The 26,396-nt window shown below is 43.7% G+C and overlaps 1 protein-coding gene across 6 annotated transcripts in view; it reads right to left on the bottom strand.

Moving 5' to 3' along the window:
• The window catches only part of zbtb46 (zinc finger and BTB domain containing 46), a 101,072-nt gene that overhangs the window by 27,179 nt on the left and 47,497 nt on the right, over positions 1-26,396 (bottom strand). For all 6 annotated transcript variants that reach the window (XM_061698157.1, XM_061698149.1, XM_061698113.1 and 3 more), the window contains 2 exons: positions 25,423-25,643; positions 24,433-25,345 (listed from right to left, as the gene is read on the bottom strand). In XM_061698157.1, coding sequence (XP_061554141.1) covers positions 24,433-25,345; positions 25,423-25,608 — 1,099 coding nt within the window. In that variant the 5' untranslated portion in view covers positions 25,609-25,643. The remainder of the gene's footprint in view (positions 1-24,432; positions 25,346-25,422; positions 25,644-26,396) is intronic.

Below are 26,396 nucleotides of genomic sequence, written 5' to 3'. Positions count from 1 at the left end.
TGTGTGTAAACCTGCAATCATTTGTGACTGTGACACCAATAAAGTCTCTGAAATATTATTTGCAACAGAATAAAATGTAGTGGTGCCTTGAGGTAAGAGTTTAATTTGTTTCGTCACCATTCTTGTCAATCAAAACAAATCATCTTTCCCCATTGAAATGAATGAAGTGCCATTTATCAATTCCAGCCTGCCATAAACAAAACATATAAAAGTGTTTATTTATTTAAAAAATATCACTCTCCAATATGGCACTTTATAAAAACATACAATAATGACATGATAAAATAGAATGTAAAGAAATTATTATCATTTTTTGGTTCAATTCCATTGACATTGTGATGCTCCTTCTGGTGCGCATCCCTTGGCCACCTGGGTGCAGTATAATACCAATATATGGATGTACATGGAGCTGGTCTTAGCTCCTCCATAGGCTGCAATGAAAATATTATTAGTAATATTATCTGTCTACGTGTTGCTCCTCCGTTTGTGTTCAAAAATTCGTTGCTTCAAGGGTTACAACACCATGACACAGATGCTATTTGTTAGCCTTCTGTGGTGGTTTTTTTTTTTGTGTTAGCGAATTTTAAGGCAAAGTTTTAAATACACAAGGTGGAATTCTCTCTGTTTTATGTTTGGTTTGACAGGAAACATCAACTAGGAGTGCCTTTAAATAGCTGGAAGCTTCTTATTTTTAGAAGGACTGTTCAATATCTGCCCAAGCTGCTGCTTGTTGTGAAGCGACTCGATGTTCACTGTCCCAGTAGGCCGTCTCGAAACTCGTCATTCGTATCTCAGGGACCACTGTCTTCTCTCAGCGGTGTTGGTCACACGCTTGTCCGGATCGTCACATACTTGTAAGCGTCGCCAACAAGTGGCCGTCTGACAAAGGCACAAGTAAGACGAGGTGATTTTGCAATCATTAACAGAAACAGAGAGAAGATGAGCAGCACAAGAGGTTCCTTGACAAACTGCCCGTGTCACTCGGTGTGCCGTGTCCACGCAGGACGGACGAACACTCCGCAGAACGGCAGCTTTAATATGTGATCACAGAGGCAACGGTACGTCCCCTCTCCCTGCTCATCTCTACCATCTCTTAACATTAAGACCGTGCCTCTCTGTGCTCGTATCCTTGGCAACCTGCCTCCAACAAAGGAGTGAGCTCTGGCCTCAGTATGGGAGGAGTACGGTGCCATGGAGAGGAAAAGCAAGGCCAAGGGAGATAGAGAGAGATGGAAAACTGGCAGACAGTCTGGGCAGCGAGGGGAGAGTGATGGAGCAAGTCGCAGTGTTTACGGTGCACTCTGGTGTAGATCAAAATGAGCGAGGAGAGCTGAGGGTGAAACAGGAAGGAAGTGAGATAAACTGAGATGAAGGGAGGAGGGGCGCAGACCTGTGCAAGCAGCTTTTGCTTTAGTGGACCTGGGTCACTCTCGAGCTAATAGAGTGTGTACAGCATGACTTTAAATGTCATTTCCCCTCACATGAAGACTTTTTTTCTTTTCACAGTTTGTATTCGAAGGAGGATCCCCCCCCATCCAGTTAACTAAAACGTAATAGTACAAGTGTGGCATGGAAACCAAAGTGACGGTGTTCATCTCCTCTTCCCCCATTGCAACCAAGCTGAGCCATTGAGAGTAATTGCTTATGATCAAATCAGCATAAACTGTGCAAATTAAAGAGCGCCTCCACCCCCTCCTCCAACCACCACACCACCCACCCGCCCGCCTGTGCCAGACCCAGCGCACAGCGCAACGCTGTACAGCCAAACCCTTCGTAGTCACAGACCAGCTTTTACAAAGTTGCATATTCGCTGATTTTGTGAGGAACTAAAAATCTTAGCTGTTCACTGCTTTTGTGCTCAGGCCAAAGCAAATGTGTTATTTTAGCGCCATTTGGTTGAATCTTGGGCTATGCTCATACTGCAGGTCAATTCCGATTTTTTTGCCCATATGTGACATGTATCGGATTATTTCATGTCAATGTGAACAGTACAATTCTGATTTGTTCAAATCCGACCCAGGCTTCTTTCGTATGTGGATATGTATCCGATGTGACTGCTGCCTTCGACGCTCAAGTCGTGACCTATACATCATCAAAAAGCGGCAAGAGTCGCAATTGTTTGACAAAATACGTGACGAAAGCAAAGGCGGACAAATGAGCAGAAAACAGTTACCGGTGGAAAAAAAGATGCTTTACAAATCATAAATATAGGAAAATGTGGGCACAAAATACTTGAAATTGCCACACACGAGGGGCCATATTTACTTCTGTAAACACACTGGACCACGTGACGTCGTGTTTTGATCGCATGCGTGTCAATAGACGGACGCATTCCGTTCACAATCACTTCTTTTTTTTTGTTTTATGTGAACAACTACATAAAAATATCAGATTTGACAAAAAAATCTGTATTGGATATCCTACCCGGCACGGTGGCCGACTGGTTAGAGCGTCAGCCTCACAGTTCTGAGGACCTGGGTTCAATCCCCGGCCCCACCTGTGTGGAGTTTGCATGTTCTCCCCGTGCCTGCGTGGGTTTTCTCCGGGCACTCCGGTTTCCTCCCACATCCCAAAAACATGCATTAATTGGAGACTCTAAATTGCCCGTAGGCATGACAGTGAGTGCGAATGGTTGTTTGTTTGTATGTGCCCTGCGATTGGCTGGCAACCAGTTTAGGGTGTACCCCGCCTCCTACCCGATGATAGCTGACCCTAGTGAGGAGAAGTGGCTCAGAAAATGGATGGATGGATATCATACCCTGCAGTATGAACACAGCTTTGGTGTTGTTGTTCAGTGTACTTTATTGATAGTGTTTTTTCACCTGTTTATGTGATGTCCTGTTTTGTTACCGGTCCTTGAATGCACCTCCTGCACAGTCAAGAGTGAAACTGAAAGTATGTTTCTCCTTCTCCCCGATGTAGCTACTTATGACCGCTATAATCTATGTTGCCTGTATTGCACAACATTTATTATTGTGTGTAAATGCCAAAAGGTAAGTTTAATGACATCTCATTTGTGTAAAGTACATCAGGCTAGTATGCAAGCTAATACTATTGATGAGCCTCACGTGAAGGTGGTTTGTTTGTGTTAAATAATTTTGCTATGGAATACAGTTGTTTATGTAACATGATGTAACATAATAACTGTGTACATGCTAGAAGGATTGCATTGATGTTTTAGGATCCCCTCCATTTTTATGTTTGCCGCCATCTTGTGGCATCTATACCCAATTACAAACCCGTTTCGGGAGGGTGGTCAATTATTTGTGGATTTCGCTATTTGTGGCAGGGCTTGGTCCCTATCCCAGGCGAATAGAGGGAGTTGTAGAGCTTATTCAAGGCTACAAACGTGTTATTTCCTCTTTCCCCAGAGAGGAACATAGTGCTCGGAGAGGGCTCGAAATGGAACAAGGGGTTTTTGCGCACACACACTCACATACATACACACATCCAGAGTCAGCGCCCTGAGGAAAACTACCACTGTCTTGCCCGGCCTCTCAAAACTGCTCCTCTTGGATGCTCTCATTAAGAAGCCATTAAAGAGAAGGTCAGCGTGAGACCACATGACCCCATCCTAACCCCAGTAACACACCCCTGGGAGGTCTTAGAGATACACACAGTTGTATAGGATGTGCAAAATTGGATGGACAGTGAGCCAAGGGGTAACAAAAACATTATACAAGAAGGGATACAAAAATACAAATAAAATATCTGCTAGTCAAGAAAGCGTTATACAGTGGTGCCTTGAGATACGAGTGTCCCGAGTTTTACGAGATACAAGTTGTTCGGAGGACTTTTCGCTTTGACTTGCAAACAAAAATTGCGAGTGCTGTTTGGTAGCAGTGAACCTCAACTCAAACACTTCACAACAAGCAACAGTTTGGCAGCTGGTGAACAATTCTTCCAAAAAGAGGCTTCAGATGTTTAATGCCACTCCCAGTTGAAGATTACTGTCAAACTAAACATAAAACAAACAGAATTACACGTTGTGTATTTAAAACAACCAGCGTCTGCTAGCTTAATGCTAATACATAATGGGAAATGTCATAGATGGGCTAACGAATAACATCTGTGTGGCGGTGCATGTACAAACTTTGCTGAACACTAAAATAATCAGATCTCTTTCACTGGCAATGCTATAAAACCAACCAACTTTGGCTTTTTCATGTAACATATACTGTACGTCCTTCGGCTTGTAGATTCGAAGTTACAACAGTGGTTTAAAACCATGAAACTCCAATGATACGATAAGAATAATATACTGTAAATCTGACTGACATAAGCGCGTGCGCTCACAATGATGGAGAAGACTGGAGGATGAAAGCATTAAAGACACAGGCAGTAAGAATGAGTCAGAAAGCCCAAGAGTGCAGGTTGATGAAGTTCACTGCGACTTTAGGAAAAGGGGATAATTTGGGAGTGGAGGGGAAAGACGGCTTGGCTGCTTCCTTAGTCGGACGTTGGAATGTGGAGCGGGCGTATCCCGGTGTGTGTGTTTTTGTTTTTTTTTGCAGTGTATGTGCGTGTTTGTGCCAGACAGGAATCCCTAACCCCCACAGACTCCGGCTCCACTTATCAAACTAAACAGAGGGGTATGCAGGAGGAGAAGGGTCCGGGTGTCTAACGCTATCAAATCCACCTTTAAAGCCCCCGTCGCACCCTTTCTCCTTGACTGAGCAAAATAAGCGTACACATCCACACACACAGATGCACACACATGGAACCTTGGAGCTGCATGTCTGATAAACCAGAGGAACCATGGGAAGGCCAAACAGTCTCACCACGCAAAGAAAAAAAAAACTCCTCTACTCCTTTGCGCCACAATACTAATTCCCAAATGGCTGAGATCCATTTGGGAATTGGTATTGTGGCACAGAAATGTCTCAGAAAATCCGAAATGTGCCCACAAGTCTGTTTTCCACTCACTCTGAACATTACTTTTAAAGCTGGCATCTAAAATGGATTCAGGATAATACATCCATCCATCCATTATCTTTACCGCTTATCCTCACTAGGGTCACGGGTTGGTGGAGCCTATCCCAGCTATCTTCGGGCGCGAGGCGTGGTACACCCTGAACCGGTCGCCAGCCAATCGCAGGGCACAACAACAAACAAACAACCATTCGCACTCGCATTCACAGCTATGGGGAATTTAGAGTCTTCAAGGATTCAGGATAATAAAAAAATGAAATGCAAAAAAAGGTTGTCCTGTTATTTGAGGTCCTACCTGTAACAAACTATGAGCCATCTTTGAACAAGAGGGGAGAGATTTAATGGAGAGGAACACGGGAAGGGGGAGGAGCAACGAGGGTACAGTCGAGGAAGCGGACAAACAACGTCGGATGATGAGATGCAACAATTATCCATGCGGTTGAAGCCTGGTGACAAATTGTGAGTGGTAGGAAATTCAAAACAAACAGAAACATGACTTCATGAACAGTTCTCAGCATTGAACATCCAGGTCATCATCAGTGACCATTAGGTGACAATTCGTGCTTACTGTATATCATTTTTAAGTTTTCACAAAATTTAAAAGGCTTTTGGACAAACCATGTAAGAAGAATAAGATATGACGTAAGCAGACTTGCATTCAGAACAGTAAAAGGCCTTTTCACACCGCACTTGGCAACGCGCAAGCCGCGGCCGACTTTCCCCTTCATTGTGTATGTGCTGAGGAGGCGGGACCACGGAATGCCATGTCGCGGCGCAGCAAGTGGAGGGGGCGGCTGACGTGACGTGCACTCAAAGAGAAAAATTTTCTATTATGGAGCGGCGTCACGGTGATGCCAGAAAGCGCCTCCAATAAGAGGAGCTGGTCAAGGGATTTCTGATTGCTATTTTGGCGGACTTCTACTTGAAACCACACTGGGGGGGAAAGGAGAAAATCATAATAAATGCGGTGTCCCAGTGTCCCAAGCTTTGAGACCGTAAAAAAAATTATGATTTGGCTCACGAACAAGTTTAAATTCGAAATTAGCATGGGATGCAAGGATTTCCTTTTTTTGAGCTGCTGCGTCACCTCGTCCTCCTTAAAAAAGCAAAGCCACGGCTTTCTTTTGCAACAATGACAAATACACATTGCCACATCGGCACTTCCAAATATGGGCATGGTCGGCACTGGCCACACCAGGGACCACGGACCTTTCTTACTGAGCAAGTGCGATGTGAAAACACCTCAAGGGCCTAATTTTCTAAAATCTCAGATGACGGGAGCTATATTGTGTGTCCGCGCTAACAGATTACGCACACTGTTGGTGGGCGTGTTGCACATGATTTACAAAGATTGCGATCTTTTCCAAAGATCCCACATAGCACGTTCACTCACTCTAACAGATTGCGCGTGCTGTTGGCAACAGGTGTAAAAAGGGGTGCAAAAATAATGGCTGGATATGAGAGACAAGCGTTAATAGTTGAAGTCTTCCATGCGAACTACATCGGCATAACATTCTCTCTTTTTTCCTCCTTTTATGTGAGTTCAAGTACAAACAGAGTTTCAGACAAGCAACATGTCTTCTTTGGAAGACTGAGTAGTTTGTATCCATAAGGCCACATTATTAAAGAATTTAAGGTGAGGAGGACCGCAACCCGGCTTGTCGTAATGGTTTCGCACACGAAATATTTGAATACATCATCTGCTGTATTCAAAAAGCTATTTTACTCACTTGTAAGCACCGCAAGCGCAAAATGGAGCTTGAAGTGATGGAACTGGAAGTGGTAGTGGAAGAGGCAAACAAATATTTTACTGAAACAATCGCTTTGATGATTTTGGGGTAGCCAAAAACCGTCTTAAAGTCATGTTTGGTTTTGATGCGTGGCAATTGGATGTACTTGCTTGCCATTCGTCATTAAAGTTTAGACTAAATGTTTGATTGTTTTTACATTTCGGTTAAGAAGGTTTAAATCATTGCCTGTGGAGTTGGGAACGTTTTTATGATTGGGACAGTTTTTATTTCCAAGTAGCTTGCCATAGCCTTGGACTAACCTTCAGCAAAGAGTTTGACTATTGTCAATTTTTTTAAAAATAGCAAAGTATATGCTACTTTGTCCATATGCACCTATCAACAGTGTGACATACATGACAGTGTGACATTGGCTGGAAGTTTAGTTATGTCAAGGATTATTTCAATAAATAAAGTTTGTCCATAAATACATTTTGGACCGTGTACAAGAGTGGATGGTGATTGGCTGGTCCAATCAGACGAAGGTTGGCGAGATAGTTATGAAGGACAGATAGCGAACTGTCTCCAACTCTTCTATTCAACACACACGCATAAAGACGTCTACACACTTATGTCTACACAGCTTAAACCATAATTGTCCCCTGTGGTGATTTCAGCCTCTCCCTCCAAGTGTCTCCTTGCTGTTGGCCAACTCTGATGTATGATTAACACGTTCTTCGTTATAAGAGGGGGTTGGGGGGGGGGGGGTCATCACAAGAGATGAAATGAGGGATGACGGAGAAGGAGGTGTGGAAGGGTGTGACACTGGAAATGGGGGGAGGAGGAAAAAGGACAGAATGAGTGTGGAGACGAAAGGAGACTTTGCCCTCCAGTGGGAACACACCCACGTGTGTTTAGGTGTGTGTGCCAATCTGTAAAGTATACATACGCACTTTCACATATGCCACTTGGATTCAGACATTGAGTCTGTGTGTGCGTGTGTGGTGTGTGTGTGTGTGTGTGTGTGCGTGCGTGCGCGCGTATGTGTGTATAGTATATGAGGTCAATGCCTGAATGAAAGCGACACACCTACTGGCTGTAAACCTTGACATCCTGTACAGGTTGTCCATTTTGTCCAAACATCACACAACCCCCCCACCCCCCCAACACTCCATCATGGCTCCCCTTTACAACTGGTGCGGCGGGGGTGGAGACCACAGGGAGAGCGGGCACACTGAAGAAAACAAAGCTACCTTGCTCAAATAAACAGAGCAAGGGGAGAGGAACTCCAGGTTGGCTGAAAATGACAGAAGGCAAAGATTCAACCATCAGCTAACAGAAATGCCCCTTCACATAATTTCGGCTTCTTTTTGTCATCTGGAGTTTCCAGCTTGTGCTCAAAAAGCTCTAAGTGCATGTCAGGTACTGTGAGACAAGCCATAGCCCAGCGGTGCTGCCAGGCTCATGGCTGCAGGGTCCCTTATCGGCTATCAGATCAGTGGGAGGGAAGCATGTTGCCTCGCTCACATCAGCAGAAGAGAAGCTTGGACATGGACCCTCACGCTGACTTGAAAGGGAAAAGCAATGTGTACCTTTCATGATTTGCGCATCAAAATTCATTTTGAAATGTAACACAGAAGCATCGGTGGTTAACCTGTCTTGGCTTGCCTTGAGACAACCACACACAAACACAATAGAGGCCCAGCCCGACCGCAAGTAGCAGCGAATAATTGACGCTCCCCTAAAAGTGATTATAATCGGTCTATATTAATAGTTTTAACCATAAAGGTACCACAAACTACTTTAATAGCATTTCCAATGCTTACAATCGTCTTCAAACATTCTTCTTCTTCTTTTCCTTTCGGCTTTTCCCTTTAGGGGTGGGTCGCCGAAGCGCGTCATCCTTTTCCATGGAAGCCTATCTCCTGCATCCTCCTCTCGAATACCAACTGCCCTCATGTCTTCCCTCACGACATCCATCAACCTTCTCTTTGGTCTTCCTCTAGCTCTCTTGCCTGGCAGCTCCATCCTCATCATCCTTCTACCAATATACTCACTATTTCTCCTTTGGACGTGTCCAAACCATCGAAGTCTGCTCACTCTAACTTTGTCTCCAAAACATCGAACCCTCTGATGAGCTCATTTCTAATTTTAACCAACCTGGTCACTCCGAGAGCGAACCACAACATCTTCATTTCCGCCATCTCCAGCTCTGCTTCCTGTTGTCTCTTCAGTGCCACTGTCTCTAATCCGTACATCATGACTGGCCTCACCACTGTTTTATAAACTTTGTCCTTCATCCTGTGGTACTCTTTCTAGGCATGAAACCATACTGTTGCTCAGAAATACTCACTTCTGTCCTGATTCTAGCCTCCACTACTCTTTCCCATAACTTCATTGTGTGGCTCATCAACTTTATTCCTCTATAGTTCCAACAGCTCTGTACATCACCGTTGTTCTTAAAAATGGGCACCAGGACACATTTCCTCCATTCCTCAGGCATCTTCTCACCCGCTAGAATTCTATTGAACAAGCTGGTCAAAAACTCCACAGCCACCTCTCCTAGATGCTTCCATACCTCCACAGCAATGTCATCAGTACCCACTGCCTTTCCATCTTTCATCCTCTTTAATGCCTTTCTAACTCCCCCCTTACTAATCATTGCCACTTCCTGGTCCACCACACTTGCCTCTTCTACTCTCCCTCCTCTCTCATTTTCCTCATTCAACAACTCCTCAAAGTATTCCTTCCATCTATCTAGCACACTACTGGCACCAGTCAACATATTTCGATCTCAATCCTTAATCACCCTGGCCAACCTGTATAGATCCTTTTCTCCTTCTTTAGTGTCCAACCTGGCATACATGTCATCATATGCCTCTTGTTTGGCCTTAGCCACCTCTACCTTTGCCCTATGTCGCATCTCAATGTATTCCTTTCGCCTCTACTCGGTCCTCTCAGTGTCCCACTTCTTCTTCTTTCCTTGTATGATTTCCTGTACTGTGAGGTTCCATCACCAAGTCTCCTTCTCTCCTTTCCTGCCAGAAGATACACAGTACTCTCCTGCCTACCTCTCTGACCACCTTGGCTGTAGTGGTCCAGTCTTCTGAAAACCTCCTACTGTCCTTCGTCTAGCTTCTTCCAGAATTTCTCTTTCACCTCTTGGTCACATCCTACCTGTGGGGCATGGCCACTAATCACATTATACATAACACCCTCAAGTTCAAGTTTCAGCCTCATCACTTGATCTGATACTCTTTTCACCTCCAAGACATTCTTAGCCAACTCTTCTTTTAAAATAACACTGACTGCATTTCTCTTCCCATCTACACCATGGTAAAATAATTTAAAACCTGCCCCTAAACCTCTAGCCTTACTGCCTTTCCACCTGGTCTCCTGGACACACAATATATCAACCTTTCTCCTAATCATCATGTCAACCAACTCCTGAGATTTTCCTGTCATAGTCCCAACATTCAAAGTCCCCACATTCAGTTCTAGGCTCTGTGCTTTCCTCTTCTCTTTCTGCCGAAGAACCCGCTTTCCACCTCTTCTTCATTTTCAAACATTGCCGTACCCTAAAATACTGTGAAGAGCTTTCAGCTAAGCACGCAACTATACAATGTACAGTAGCTATTCATCTACAACTCTTATGATGAAGAATTATTGTAGCAGTGCCTTGTAAAACAATGGACATTTGTCTGCACAGCAAATCCCAGGAGTAACATCAACGGTGCCGACACTCCTGAAGCGGGCCGGTGTCGGCAGGAAAGTCTGGTGCCATGTAGCCCGCGGACTGATGTAGCAGTTAGCGCTTCGGTGTTTACTGACCCGAAACCGCTTGATCCACACCGTGACAACACAAACTAACTGTTGTAGATGCTGTAGGATTAGAGATGTTCCGCTGAGCTGTTGTTACGGATTTCGCCGGTTTTGTTGCCGTGTTTAGTCCCAGTTAGCTGAAACTATCGTGACCCAAACCAGACACGGGCACTTCCCTTACAGTATCCCTCTCCCACAAACTGTCAATCAGGAATATAACGCAGCTGCTATTAGATTTGTGATTGGATGAGCGAGTGTGTGTACAGAACTTCCTCCGAAACAAAAACAGCCGTCTGCCTTCTGAAGTTTGATTAAGTGGACAACTAGTTTGATGTTTTTTTGACATGGTTACAGCCAACAGTAACTGTTGTTTCAGTAAAATATACATACTGAAAAAAAGTATTTAACAAAGATATGCCAATAGGAGAGTTTTCTGCGCAAAACACAAAAAGTAGAGAATAGTATCCTCACGAGGGTTGCGGGTGTGCTTGAAACTATCCCAGCTGACAATCAAACAGTGGAGGCTCACAAAAATATCATCTTACACCTTTTCAATAATCGGGGCTTCAGAATAAGAAAAAGGTTTTGTCTATATTGTTCCCTTTATGTCGATGTGTATGTATGTTCGTTTAAGGGTGGAGTTTCACTTACGGGGGTGGGGGTTCTGCTGTGAATCGTGTCAGCACACAAACCTCCTGACAAACCCCCCCACCCCTCCCACATGCTGTGCCCACAGGACATCCTGCAATGTTGCATTGTGGCTCTTTTCATTCTCAGACCTGACTGATAGATGCCAAGAGATGTGGAGGCTTGTGCAAATACGCTATGTTATAGAGCATTAGTAGGGGTGTCTGTATATACTGCATGCAAGTTCTTACGGGTGAGCGCGTACTGTGTGTGTGTGTGTGGGCCATGGTTCACTCCAGCACACACACGTGCCCATCCCAGGTGCACGCAGGGTGGGATGTCTAATCTTTAACACCCCCGCACGCTCATTCTCTGGCATGCTCCAGGGGCAGAAGGTGGAGAATGGAAGCGGGGGGTGGGGTGGGTGGTTGGTGTGCTGCCTGACATCCTAGGGAATAAAAAGGACCATCAAGATTCGGAGTTGTTTTTTCTTTTTTTTCCCCTGTCCTACGTGACTGGTTTAAAGCCATTGAATTAAAAATAGAGCACATTTAGAGAACGCAGAGCTGCGAGAGAACAAGACAGACAGCAAGAGTGTGAAAAATGGTGTGAATGTGTGCGAGTAGGAGAAGGGGCTTTTTAGCTGGTGGGCTGCCCATAATGTCCGGCAGGATGTGAGGTCATATGACTAGGCTGGCTGGTGGGCGGTGAGAAAAGACTGGTTGCCACGGCAATAATATAACTGTTATTTTTTCCCTTAGCAGAAAAGAGGCTCTCAATAAAAAGAAAACTGCAGGAAGAAGAACCTGGTGCATGGGAGGTGGGGCAGGCAGGCCACAGGAGTCAATAGGATGGGAAGAAAGGGCTGAAATGATCATGTGTGCAGTCTGGGGACAAAGAGCAAATAGAGGGTGGGGGACGCCGAGGGGGGAAACAGCGAGGTGTGGAACACAACGACAGACAACAGATAAAGGAGGCACTGTGGAAAAAGTGAGAAAGACAAACCAGGGGCTAGAAAAAGAAGACACAATGAAGAGAATACTGTGGTGGGGTGGGGGACTTTCTGCGGTGCGATCTCGTAGTCATCCAACACGGCAAGCCATGAAGAAAAGGGTGCAAATTAAGTCCTCACAATCTGAAATATTAAATCTATTTGGATTTTTAATGAAGGAGGAGTGAATTAGGGAGGAAATATGAGCGTTATTAAACCAAAAGTGAGGAGAAGGGACAGAAAAAGTAGACAGAGGTGGGGAGGGGGGAGGGGGTGTTGAAAGCTGTTCATGGTGTTTTAAATATTAAACCTATTTCAAGTTTAATGAAGTGCAAATACTATTGGGAGAGACTTAACTGGAATACAGAGAGGAAGTGGGTGAAAAGGGGATCTGATTCATTATTTTAAGTGTTCACCTTTAGACTGCAGCGGCTCGGGGAGACAGGGCACAAGGCGTGACAGAGGGAAAGAGCAAAAGTTGACGCGGAGGTTCAAACATGAGGTGAGCGGAAAGGCCGACGCCTGTCTGCCGTCCTCAGGTGAGTTCTTACAGCCTCACAGTTCCAGAGGGTGAAGGTCTGAAGCGCCAACAAGCAAAGCCATGCAGCACATGAACAGGAATAAGATGCTTCAGTGCGTTCTTTTTTTTTGTCTCTGAGGGCATGTGTGAGAGTGAATGAGTGTTGACGAGGGGAGAGTCAGATAAAGATGATTTTTAAAAAAAATAAAAGATTTTAGATGTAATCCATGTAACAGCTAGAGGGAAATGGCAAGAACAACCCACGTGTCTGAACTCTTCGTGTGTGCGCATTTCATTCCGGCCTTCTACCAAGTTGCCAAAATCCCCTCAAGCTCCCTTCAAAGGTCATTGAATTGTTTCAATGTAAGTAAAAAATACACAACATAATTACAGTATAGCACTGTTAGAACATGGACAACAGATAAAGTGGCTTTGTCCTTGAGGCTAAATTGAAATAATAGCACTGAGTGCGAGATTAGTCATTTGAACTGCTCTAAGTGTAGAGGACTCTGCATCTTTTTGCACAATTGTCAAAAAAAAAACAAAAAAAAACTTGATTGTTAAAAAATTACGAAAAATAATATTTTTTAAAAAGTCAAAATTATAAATAGTGAGCAGGATTTTGGCAAGACAGAACAATAACTTGCAATAAAAGGTTAAGAAGAAGAAATTTGAATATATAACAGAACACTTAGCCCCGCCGCACACCGAGCAAACCGCGGCCCACCCCGACTGAACTGTCGCCGAGTGTGCGGGGTTCGGCAACTAGTTTTTATGATTGGCTGATCATCGATCACTAGTTTGGCTGCGGTAGGAAATTTGAATCGTCGGTGAACGGTACTGCAACGTTCCAGATGTAATGGTCAATCAAAAATTTACTATATTTAGACTTTCATAAGTACCTTTCTCGCCTGTGTTCTCTCTTTGTATTATTACAATAAAGCGGCAAAAATAAGTACTGGAAACACGACCTGTTCGACCTTCACCTGTCAATCAAATACCTTCGTTCCCACTGTATGTGCGAAAGTTTCTACACTGGCTCCCAGTCAGCTACAGAATAGACTTTAAAGTTCTGCTACCTGGTCTATAAATCACTAAATGGTTTCGGTCCGAGACACATTCAAGAAATGCCAAGGGGATATAAACCCAGCGGGGCTCTGAGATCTGGAGACTCGGGTCAGATAGTGGAGCACGGAGTCCAAAGCAAACATGGTGAAGCACCATTTAGCTGTCATGCTGCACACATGTACGCTACGTTGCAAACAGAAGTCAAGTCAGCCCCAAGTGTCAAGTGCAAGTTAAAAACTATTCTATTTTCTCATGCTTATGATTGAGCATTTTAGAGCATTTCTATTTTTAAAATGATCTTTCTTGCACTGTAGGGTTTTAGTAATTTTAGTAAGCTGTCTTTCAATTTTCTGTATTTTGTTTTTAAATGTCTTTTTGCTCTTTGTTTTTAAATGCTTTGAATCATATAAAGCACATTAAGTTACCTCGTGTATGAAATGCACTATAGAAATAAATTTGCCTTGCCTCAAGTGTCTGTAGTCAACTACAGGCTGAAAATGTGTGGCGCTGTGTTTAATAAGCAGTTCACTGGTATTTAAGTGTATCTGTTATGTGGGGACCTACACAACAACATCAAGACAGAGCGAGGCGCTGACATATACAGCGGCTGTAATAAGTATTTAACACTTCGTTTTTCTCATTAAATATATTTCCAAAGGTGCTATTGACCTGAAAATATCACTAGATGTTGGGAACAACCCAAGTAGTCCATACATACAAAGAAAGTAGAACAAATAAGCTCAGAAATGGATTTGTGTGTAATAATGTGAAATGACACAGTGGAAAAGTATTGAAGACGCAAAGTGGTATTTATTGAATACTTTGTACAAAAGGCGGCACGGTGGCAGACTGGTTAGAGCGTCAGCCTCACAGTTCTGAGGACCCGGGTTCAATCCCCGGCCCCGCCTGTGTGGAGTTTGCATGTTCTCCCCGTGCCTGCGTGGTTTTTTTTTTTGAGTGCGAATGGTTGTTTGTTCCTATGTGCCCTGCGATTGGCTGGCAACCAGTTCAGGGTGTACGCCGCCTCCTGCCCGATGACGGCTGGGATTGGCTCCAGCACGCCCGCGCCCCTGGTGAGGAGAAGCGGCTCAGAAAATGGATGGATGGACTTTGTACAAAAGCCTTTGTTTGCAATGACGGCTTCAAGACGCCTCCTGGATGGAGAAACTAGTCGTATGCATAGCTCTAGTAGGATGTTGGCCCATTCCTCCAAACAAGCAGTCTTCAAATCTTGAAGGTTCCGTGGGCTTCTTTTATGGATCTTGAGTTTTAGTTCTTTCCATAGATTTTCCATTGGATTCAAGTCAGGTGATTGGCTGGGCCATTCTAGCAGCTTGATTGTTTTTTTTTTTTTAAACCAATCGAGAGTTTCCTCGACAATATGTTTTGGATCATTATCCTGCTGAAATGTCCACCCTCGTTTCATTTTCATCATCCTCGTAGATGGCAGCAGATTTTTGTCAAGAACGTCTCGGTACATTTGCCCATTCATGCTTTCTTCAATAATGTGAAGTTTACCAGTACCGTTTTCTGAAAATCAGCCTCACACCATCATGTTCCCACCTCCAAACTGCACTGTTGGTATGGTGTTTTTAGGGTGATGTGCAGGGCCATTCCTCCTCCAAACGTAGTGTGCATTATGGCATCCAAACAGGTCAATTTTGCTCTCAGACTATATTCTCCCAGTATTAAACGAGCGTTGACATGCTTTTTTTTTTTTTTCCCCCCAGCAATGGGGTCTTGTGTGATAAGCGTGCATAGAGCCAATGGCGGCGGAGTGCATTACTCACTGTTGTCCTTGTAAAAACAGTACCTGCTAATTCCAGGTCTTATTGCAGCTCTCCACAGGTGGTCCTTGGCTCTTGAACAACTCTTCTGATTATTCTTTGCACTTCTCTGTCAGAAATCCTGCGAGGAGCGCCTGATCGAGGGAAATTTATGGTGGTAATATTGCCTTTCCACTTACGTATCATGGCCCCAAGCGTGCTCACTGGAACATTCAGAAGGTTGGCTATGCGCATGTAACCAATGCCATCGTTATGTTTTGCAACAATTAGTTTGTGATGGTCTTGAGACAGCTCTTTGCATTTACCCATCATGAGATGTGTCTTGACTCACACCTTGGCAATGAGACCTTTTTGTAGGCCATCAATTAGGACTGAACCGGCTGATATTCATTTGCACTGACAAGGGGCTGGATTGCTGTTTGATTATTGATCGATTTTAGGTGTTGTCTTGGCTTTCCATGCCTTTTTGCACCTCCCTTTCTTCATGTGTTCAATACTTTTTCCCTGTGTCATTTCACATTTTTACACACATGTTAATTTCTGATCTTATTTGTTCTACTTTCTTTGTATGTATGGATTACTGGGTGGTTCCCAACATCTGGTGAAAATTTCATGTCAATAGCACCTTTGGAAATGTATTTAGTGGGAAAAATGGTGACGTGTTAAACACTTATTTCAGCCACTGTGTAACTACATCGGGCAGGTTAATCCACTTCTTCCTTGACAATGATGCCATTTTGTTTGCGGTTCAATAAAAAAAGAATAGAGGACAATGTATGTGGCGCCTCAAACGTTGTAATTGATAGGCACACCGGTGGTTGCAGTTTTTCCATCGCAGTGAGTTGATTATGTGTTTGAGGGTCAATTGCCGAGTGTGCATCAGCGAGACTATTTATTTTTGTCACGTTTCTCCCATTTGGTCGATTTTGTCCACATTTCTCTGTGTGCAGCGGGCTTTAAGTTGAGCACTTTAAGAGCACGCCCCTCCACCTAGGCTTGAACATTTGTATTAACATTATAAAAAAAAAATTTCAACATTTTAAGGAATATATATGATAGTACCAGTAGTTGAGAAATAAATAAAATAAATCTGAAAAGTTAACATCAGCTGGGTTAAGCGCAAGAAAATGGAATGATGGACTGATGGTCAAAATTAATATTTTGTTGACTAATTAGTCGTTGTTACATATATCAACACCCCAAAAGCTACTGTTTACCTTTTTACTCTAAAAAATACCCCAAAAAAAGCACAAATCCACAGATTTTAGAAGTATCAAAAGGGGAAAAAAACACACATAATTGGTGTCAGTAAATTTTCTGACAATGAACTCCCTGAGTGACATTTTTTTAGCATGAGATGCAAAAAAAGAAAAAAAAGAAAAAGAAAAAGGTGATATTTAGCATGATGGGCATGCAGATTATTATTATTTTTTTAAATAACTTGACAGTCTTTCATCTGCGGATGCTTTTCATTCCAGGTCAGGTAGAAACAGCGGGTACCAACCTAAAAATAATTTCAGGTAATTATTTAAAGGTATAAGACATCAGCTGGCAGAGCTGCAGGCTATTTAAAACTCCTCTTTTGAAATTGTCAGCTCTAATAAAACAGTGGGCAGAAACAAAATACACGCAGATAATCAGATTAGTGGAGCCAGTCTAAAAAAAGTTCTTGTACTTTCTTGCGTGTGAGTAGCTCAAATATTTGTGTCAGCACACAAGGTGAACATCAGAAAAGCGCAGATCACGTGTCGCAGACAGGAAGTTGAGTGCATCGCGGCCCAAATAATATCGTCAAGCCAACACAACAGATGTTTGCATGGAAAGAGGATCTAAAGAAATCAAAATCCTCATTCGTCCAACTGTTTACGTCAACGTGGACACGCCACATTTTCAAATGACCTCCCCGACACACATCTTAAACACCACCATGCATTATCCGTACGGGAGAGAATAATCCACTCAAATCCGTAGTCAGGCAATGCTTGTCTTGTCATAATGTTACCATTTCGTAAAACACCAACAATGATGGATATAGTTTACAGTATTCGGCAGCTGACCGAGAGCAGAGTTGGGTAGTGAGGAGCTACACTTACTCCATCACTTAAGTAACTTTTTAGATAAATTGCATTTGTCAGAGTAGTTTTAATGCAACATACTTTTTACTTTAACTTGGGTATTTTTGCTAAGAAGAAACGCGACTTGTACTCTGTTACATTGAGCTAGATTCCGCTTGCTACGTTTTTTTTCATTCATTCATTCATTCATCTTCCGTTCCGCTTATCCTTACTAGGGTCGCGGGCGTGCTGGAGCCGATCCCAGCTATCTCCGAGCGAGAGGCGGGGTACACCCTGAACCGGTCGGCAGCCAATTGCAGGGCACATATAAACAAACAACTATTCGCGCACACATTCACACCTATGGGCAATTTAGAGTCTTCAATTAACCTACCATGCATGTTTTTGTGATGTGGGAGGAAACTGTACTACCCGGAGAAAACCCACGCAGGCACTGGGAGAACATGCAAACTCCACACAGGCGGGGCCGGGATTCGAAACCCGGTCCTCAGAACTGTGAGGCAGATGTGCTAACCATTCGATCACCGTGCCGCCTAATTTAGGAATATGAAAATTTTAATATTGTCCAATAATATCACTTTGAAACAATACATTTTAAAACAACATAAAAAAACAGGACAAAGTCAGCCACAGTAGATGGCCTTAAATTGACTTTCTTTGTTTACAAACGTGAAACAGCCTACTTTTATCGACGGGTATTTATTACTGCTTGAGCACTCTATTTTGGTTTGTCAGAGAGAATTTGTGTTACATGACACATCTGACTCCATTTGACCAATCAAATGGAGCCAGGCAGTCACATGACTGTACACAGTCTCCACGGCCCCAGTCTCATACAGATGTAAACTTTTCAAAGTGAATGATTTACGTGGCAGAAATCGATATTTACCTTAAAAACCCAAGCCAACAAGAACACCACTTGGAACTTGAGAAACATACACGAGGTTGTTTCAGTCTGCATTTTGATAAATGTAATGTTCTGTGGAATGAATGCAGGAGGTCAACCACAACACGTTTCTTTGTCCGTCGCTGCAGAAAGGGTCGTGCGCATTCAAAAGGGGCAGTGAGCAAATGCAATGTGCACTGAAGAGCGAGATGTAAGGTTGCAGAACTCAATTTGTTTTTGAGTAATGAAACAGATGTCAGCATTGCCGATAAATGTGGGTGAAGCCACCTGTTGGCGTTCAAGCTAATCAAAGGGTATACAATTATGTAATTAATCATCTCTGCCTGGTGAGCCTACTGTGCTGTTTCACGTGTGTAAACAAAGAAAGTCAATTTAATGCCATCTACTGTGGCTGAATTTGCCCTGTTTTTTATGTTGTTTTAAAAATTATTGTTTCACAGTGATATTGTTGGATAATATTTAAATTTTGCTATTCCTAAATTAGATTTTTGTCTATTTGACTTTAATGCACTATTTAGAAAATAAATAAATCAAAAGTTACTCACCAGTTACTCAGCAATATTTGTTTCACTGAATACTTATTAGTCTTACTCAGGTAATTATTTAGAGGACTACTTTTTACTATTACTTGAGTAATATTATTTGAAAGTAACATTTTGGGCTACTCTACTTGGAGAAGTAACACTTTTTAACAGTTAGAAATCTCCCAGTCTGGATTTTGCATTTTCTTTGACACATTTCGGATTTTGTCTTTGTGACGATGAGCCAAAAAGAAAATGCTACTAAGGAGATAAATAAAAAGCAATCCAAAGTGAGACTTAACGATATTTTTCTAAACTATATTTGTAGTTACTTGCAGAGCTGCCAACATATAAAATTTCACTTTTTTTTGTCAGAATTTCCATATTTTTTAAATGTTGTCAAGAACCTTACTGTGGGACAGTCATAATCCTAATAGTCAATAAATTAGGCCTTCAATATTTTTCATTTTAATGTTTTAATTATATCAACTTTGTAATGGTGGATGCAGTTGCAGCCTGAATCGAAGTGTCAGGAAATGAGATTTCGACGTGCCATCATCAAAAATATCTGTCTATGAATTAATTTGCCTTTTACGATTCTGTCTATTAAATCAAATTAATCAGATCCCAAACGTCAAGATTAAAACTCAGCACTTTATTTTGATAAAATAATAATACATTTTAAAATAATAACAATAAATACATTTTAAATAAAGGGGGCGGCGGGGGGGCATATTAAAATGGCGTGCACCAAGCAGCTGTTTAATGTGGAAGGTGGTTTTTGTTTTTTCTTCCCCATTATCCGGAACAATCAGTGTTATGGACGTAACGAGTCAACGTTCAATGATTTCCGTAACAAAATAGGGACGTTCCGTAACGTTTGGCAGCTCTGTACTCGTGTAACTTCATTTTGCATGTGTATGACAATCACTAAAATAATACATTCACAGTCTAGATTGTGTTTCTAGGGTCCACTTTTGTGTTTCTAGGGTCCACCTTCTCGGTAAATCTGTGCTGTATGTGTAGCTTTAAATAGAGCTGAACACGACTTTCTAATTCCCTGGACGTCCATATGCCCTTTCAACTGATTCGGATCTCCAACTGCAGGTGACAAAATCCTTTACTTACAGAGACTTAAGACTTAAGTGGACGTAAGCTTGTTGAGACCCTCAATTGGCATAAACTGACAACTTTTGTTCTGGTTAAGATGTTTATGTTGTTGCTTTTTTGTTTTTTGTGAAAGAATTTACTGGCTTCACATGACAGAATAGAAGAATGCTCCAACAACCAAAACATCGCACCACCCCCAGTGAAGGGTCTATGTGCTCCCTAGTCAGTAATGACCTCACAAAACCTGTTCAGGAACGAAATCCCCCTCAACCCTCCCTAAGCACACAGAAACCACCATCCTGGACTAAACACACAATTACAATAATATCCCAGCTGTCATACAAAAATACTCTTGACTGTTCTATGTTAGCACACTGCTAATGATATTTGAATTCCAAATGATACTTTGTAGGAGTGGGTGGCGGGGGTTTAAATTGCGCTGTGGGTCCAAGGCGTCGATAGTTAGATCATTAAAAGTAAGAGAAGCTAATCCTGGGCGCCTATCCTCGATAGGTGGTGGTAGTTTTTTTTTTTTTTTTTTTTGTGAGAGTGCATCACAAGAAGTCAATTATTTCAAACCTATACTTGTTAAAAAGCTACATGACCCAAAACTCTCACAGCACGTTACTGGTATTTGAAAGTGATCTGAAGGTACCGGGTTTGAATGTATACTAAAAAGTATTATGACATCCACAGGAAGAAAATATGGAGTAGGTCCCCACCCCCCTTCGCAGCCTTGCACTCTTCAGGGAATATTTTCTACAGTTTTGAAATATTTTTTCTCGAAGAACATTTGTGAGGACAAGACCATCTTGATGGATTTGAGGTCAACGGCGTGTAGTTCTTCCACACCAAACTCACAAACTTCCTTACAGTCATGCTGGAACAACAACTTCAACCTGTTCCCACAAGATTGGAAGTATAAAAATAATGAAGCCCAACCAGCAATAATTGATGAATAACTGACAAGATTTGTCTCAAGACAAGATGCAAGATTAAAGGTATGACAATGAGTTTAGCTGAGTCCTAAGCATGCAATATTCTGCCTCGACTCCATACTTTTCTTTTCTCTTGCTTTACCCCACACATGTACTGTAGCACCCTCTTCAACACGTCTATACCTTTTTCCTTCAGCTCGCCCTTTCCAGAGGTCCTTCCCTAAATCCCGCAGAGAGGGGGAGGAGTTTAGGATAGTGAGGACGCACTGGTAATCCGTGCACTGACCCAGGTCAATTCAATTATCCTGTTTTCTTTAGCTGTGCGACGTGTGTGCCCATTTCACAGCCAACTCCCTTAATGCGCCCAGGATTAGCTTCTCTTACTTTTAATGATCTAACTATCGACGCCTTGGGCCCACAGCGCACTTTAAACCCCCGCCATCTCCTCCACATACACACACGCACACACAGCCAGGTATGTGATGAATTTGTTTTTGCGAAAAGAAATTCATTAACAATTGTGAACCGAGAGGATTCCTCGAATGAAAAAGTGTATTTTAACGTGAAATTTGGTTTGCTTCTTGATGTGGGTGACTGCACGTGTGTGTGTGTGTGTGTGTTACATAAACAAGACCAAGAAGAGGATTGTATCATTTACAGTATCTGCATTTAACCCAACGTCACCTCACACCTCCGAGATTTGAGATAATCATCTTAGTTCGAACAAATGCAGCCCTATGGGAGGCACAAGCCAGTGCAAACTGTAGGCCGGTCCCAAGCCCGGATAAAGGCAGAGGGTTGCGTCAGGAAGGGCATCCGGCTTAAAACTTGGCCAAAGAAATATGAGCGTTCATCCAAAGAATTCCATCCCGGATCGGTCGTGGCCCGGGTTAACAATGTCCGCCACCGGCGCGGTCAACCTGCAGGGTGCCGTTGGAAATTCAGCTTTTGTGGGTCGAAGTCGAAGAAGAAGAAGAGGTGCAAAGCGGGTTCTTGGGCAGAAAGAGAAGAGGAAAGCACAGAGCCTAGAACTGAATGTGGGGACTTTGAATGTTGGGACTATGACAGGAAAGTCTCGGGAGTTGGTTGACATGATGATTAGGAGAAAGGTTGATATATTGTGTGTCCAGGAGACCAGGTAGAAAGGCAGTAAGGCTAGAGGTAGTACTTCTGATGCAGAAGTGATGGGTAAGTACGGAATCCAGGAAAGGAACTTGGAGGGACAGATGGTGGTAGACTTCGCAACAAGGATTCAAATGGCTGTAGTGAAAACATTTTTCCAGAAGAGGCACGAACATAGGGTGACCTACAAGAGCGGAGGTAGAAGCACGCAGGTAGATTACATTTTGTGCAGACGATGTAATCTGAAGGAGGTTACCGACTGTAAGGTTGTGGTAGGGGAGAGTGTGGCTAGACAGCATAGGATGGTGGTGTGTAAAATGACTCTGGTGTTGGGGAGGAAGATTAGGAAGACAAAGGCAGAGCAGAGAACCATGTGGTGGAAGCTGAGACAGGACGAGTGTTGTGCAGCTTTTCGGGAAGAGGTGGAAAGGAGGAGGTTCCAGAAGACTGGACCACTGCAGCCAAGGTGATCAGAGAGGCAGGCAGGAGAGTACTTGGTGTATCTTCTGGCAGGAAAGGAGAGAAGGAGACTTGGTGGTGGAACCTCACAGTACAGGAAATCATACAAGGAAAAAGGTTAGCTAAGAAGAAGCGGGACACTGAGAGGACCGAGGAGAGGCGAAAGGAATACATTGAGATGCAACACTGGGCAAAGGTAGAGGTGGCAAAGGCCAAACAAGAGGCATATGATAACATGTATGCCAGGTTGGACACTAAAGAAGGAGAAAAGGATCTATACAGGCTGGCCAGACAGAGGGATAGAGATGGGAAGGATGTGCAGCAGGTTAGGGTGATTAAGGATAGAGATGGAAATATGTTGACTGGTGCCAGCAGTGTGCTCGCGAGATGGAAAGAATACTTTGAGGAGTTGATGAATGAGGAAAATGAGAGGGAAGAGAGAGTACAAGAGGCAAGTGTGGTGGACCAGGACGTGGCAATGATTCGTAAGGGGGAAGTTAGAAAGGCATTAAAGAGGAGGAAAAATGGAAAGGCAGTTGGTCCTGATGACATTCCTGTGGAGGTATGGAAGCATCAGCTTGTTCAATAGAATTCTAGCGCGTGAGAAGATGCCTGAGGAATCGAGGAAAAGTGTGCTGGTGCCCATTTTTAAGAACAAGGATAATGTGCAGAGGTGTGGGAACTAAGGAGGAATAAAGTTGATGAGCCACACAAGGAAGTCATGGGAAAGAGTAGTGGAGGCTAGACTCAGGACAGAAGTGAGTATTTGCAAGCAACAGTATGGTTTCATGCCTAGAAAGAGTACCACAGAGGCATTATTTGCCTTGAGGATGTTGATGGAAAAGTACAGAGAAGGTCAGAAGGAACTACTTTGTGTCTTTGTAGATCTAGAGAAAGCGTATGACAGGGTACCCAGAGAGGAACTGTGGTACTGCATGCAGAAGTCTGGAGTGGCAGAGAAGTACGTTAGAATAATACAGGACATGTACGAGGGCAGCAGAACAGCGGTGAGGTGTGCTGTAGGTGTGACAGACGAATTTAAAGTGGAGGTGGGACTGCATCAGTGAGGGAAGACATGAGGGAAGACATGAGGGCAGTTGGTGTTCGAGAGGAGGATGCAGGAGATAGGCTTACATGTAAAAGGATGACACGCTGTGGCGACCCCTAAAGGGACAAGCCGAAAGGAAAAGAAGATCTTAGTTCGAACACGTTAGCGTGGAAGCAAGCTAATCTCAACCGCGTAGGAGGAAAAGAGGTCATTCTCGGCTAGTAAACTTTCTGTACAAAACACGTGCATACTTTTACCGGTACAAGCTGTGCGCAAAGCGACAATGTTGTTTAGGAAGCTGAACTGTTAATCGTTTAAAAAAAAAAGACAAATTCAATCAAATTGCAAAATTCACGCTGAAATTAATGAGTAATGCATTCTTCCATGTGCCAAGTAAACACTGATGTTTTTGAGTACTCTTGTTAATGAGTATACAAATTACAAATAGATAATCTGTCTTATTCAGAGTGAAACAAATTCCAACTTTTAAACCTTTTAATTGTGTTGAAACAGACCGATCTTTCCCAGGATCAAGGATTTGCCTTGACTCCACTTGTTTAACTCATCACACCCTTAAAGAGTTTTAAAGGTAGTTCAAAATACATGTAAAAACATTTAAAATAGAGTTAAATCCAGAATCATTCTGGCTTTATGGCGTGAAGCCATCCTAATCCACAACAAAATGCAAAATGTTTGCTGTCGTGAGACATAAATGCAGCGCAAACATCTTGAGTTTAAAAACAAACGAACACGGTTGTTCTGTCATGTCAAGTCATACCTGGGATGTCCTGTCCATTGTAGTTCCAGCCGGCCACAGCTAGCATGGACGGTAGAGGAGATCCAGGCCTACTGTCCCTTTCCCGCTCTCTGTCCCAGTTCCTCTCAGCCTGCTGGGTTATATGTCTGACTGTGTCCTTGTTTTTCCTGTTCTTCCTCCGCCCCGATCCTGATAAGGGCTGCCAGGATCCATCTGCACCTGCACTTGGGCCTCCTGCCACCTGATCCCTCTGGCTCTGGGCTGCACCCCTGGGGGTGTCCCGGGGATGCGAGGAAGAGGCGGGGGACACCTGTTCCTCTTTGACGCTGACAGGCCTGTAGTCATGCGGCCAAGCAGGCTGGGAGTCGTGGCAAGCTTCCTCCTGGCTCTCGTGGCTCTTGGGGGGTTCTTGGTCCTCCTTGCCGTACGTGCTGCCTCCCTCGTGGCAGCTGGCGATGGCCGAGTCCCCGGAGGAGTTGGCGGGGCTGGTGCGGCGTGCCAGCCAGGGGGAGGTGCTGCGACCGGACATGATGGAGGCGAGGGCTTCCGAGGCCATGCCTACAATCCCGCCTCCTCCCAAGCCCACTCCGGCGACTCCCCCTGCTCCGGTTAGACTAACTCCTCCTCCGCCGCCTCCGCCGCCACCTCCTATGCCGGCGGTGACCACGGCCCCCATTTCAAAGTCGGCCAGTTCGTCGGCCATCTCAGAGCGGATGCTGATGTCCAGGGCGGCCTTGATGAAGCTGTGGCACGCTTGGACGATGTCTGTCATCTGCAAGTAGCTGGCCGCCGACATGACCTCAATGACGTTCTTACTTGTTAGGGCGAGATGAGCAGAGTACATGAAGTCAAGAATGGCTTTAAAGCCTGTCGCGGTCACGATGTCCAGGTGAGTGACTGTAGTCTGATGGTGAGGCTCTGAACCTTTTTTAACCTGAGACGTCAAGAGAAGCAGCCTTTATTTAGCTAGTCGAGACATCACGGAGCGATGGCGAGAGTTTCGACCCTCACCTGGCAGTAAAGAGTCTTGAAGTAGCGGGAGGAGCCCAGGAGGACGTTCTTGTGTGCCTTGAAGATCTTTCCGTCCACGATAACACAGGCGTCACAGAGGATGCCGTGTTGTCTCTGCTCATTGAGCTCTCGGAGGAGCTGACGGTAGTGAGAGGAGATCTCCATGTCCTCCTTCCTGTTGTTCATCTGGGTAGCTGAACAAACGGCGCTCTTCCACAATTCTAAGAGAGAAGACAGAAGAATTGCATTTGACTAAAACTCAGCAAAGCTTGAACCATGATATAGCAGGCGATTACTGTAACATAAGGAGAGAGTTGACGGGAACTAAAGGGGAGATTGTGGATATTTGAGAGGCTGTTAGCTGCATTCATTGACTGGGCTCGTGGACTGCGGCGAAAGAGACTCTTCACGCTTTGCTTTTTTATCCACAATAATGAAATTATGAATATTGAAGTATTTTTGTTAAACATGATATATATTATTGGTGCAGCTTGGCGACATCCTGCTGCATGTCACTTCGCACCCGGAAATGTAATTTTTGTTTTGAAATCCCATGAGATACGACATGGCATTTCTGATTGGCCGTCACATCTGCAACGCGACGATGCTGTTCACCTGTGACCACTCAATTGCATTTTAAGATTTTTTTCTGAGATGCTCCAGTTTTAAGCATGATGTACCTTTGTGTTAAATCCAGTAACTATGACTCAATGCAAACATAAGTCAAAAACGTTCTGCAATTTGACTTCGAAAGCAGTCATTCATGAACGCTATCACATAATTTAAATGTCGTTCTTGATGAACTGACATCTCCAATTTTTAAGAAATGAATAGTGGTTAAAGAGGCATGTAGGTGTTGTTGCCGGTGTGCAGGCCTGCAGCCCCTCTGGTGAGGCTTAACATGCAAATAATGCTTTAATGGATTACATACAAGTCAAGTAGTTAACCACATATCAGGAGAACTACATTAGAAA

This window comes from Phycodurus eques, chromosome 1, assembly GCF_024500275.1.
Source record: "Phycodurus eques isolate BA_2022a chromosome 1, UOR_Pequ_1.1, whole genome shotgun sequence".
Classification (NCBI taxonomy): Eukaryota; Metazoa; Chordata; class Actinopteri; order Syngnathiformes; family Syngnathidae; genus Phycodurus; species Phycodurus eques.
The sequence above is the reverse complement of the archived record's forward strand: the minus strand, read 5'-3'. Positions and strand labels throughout refer to the sequence as shown.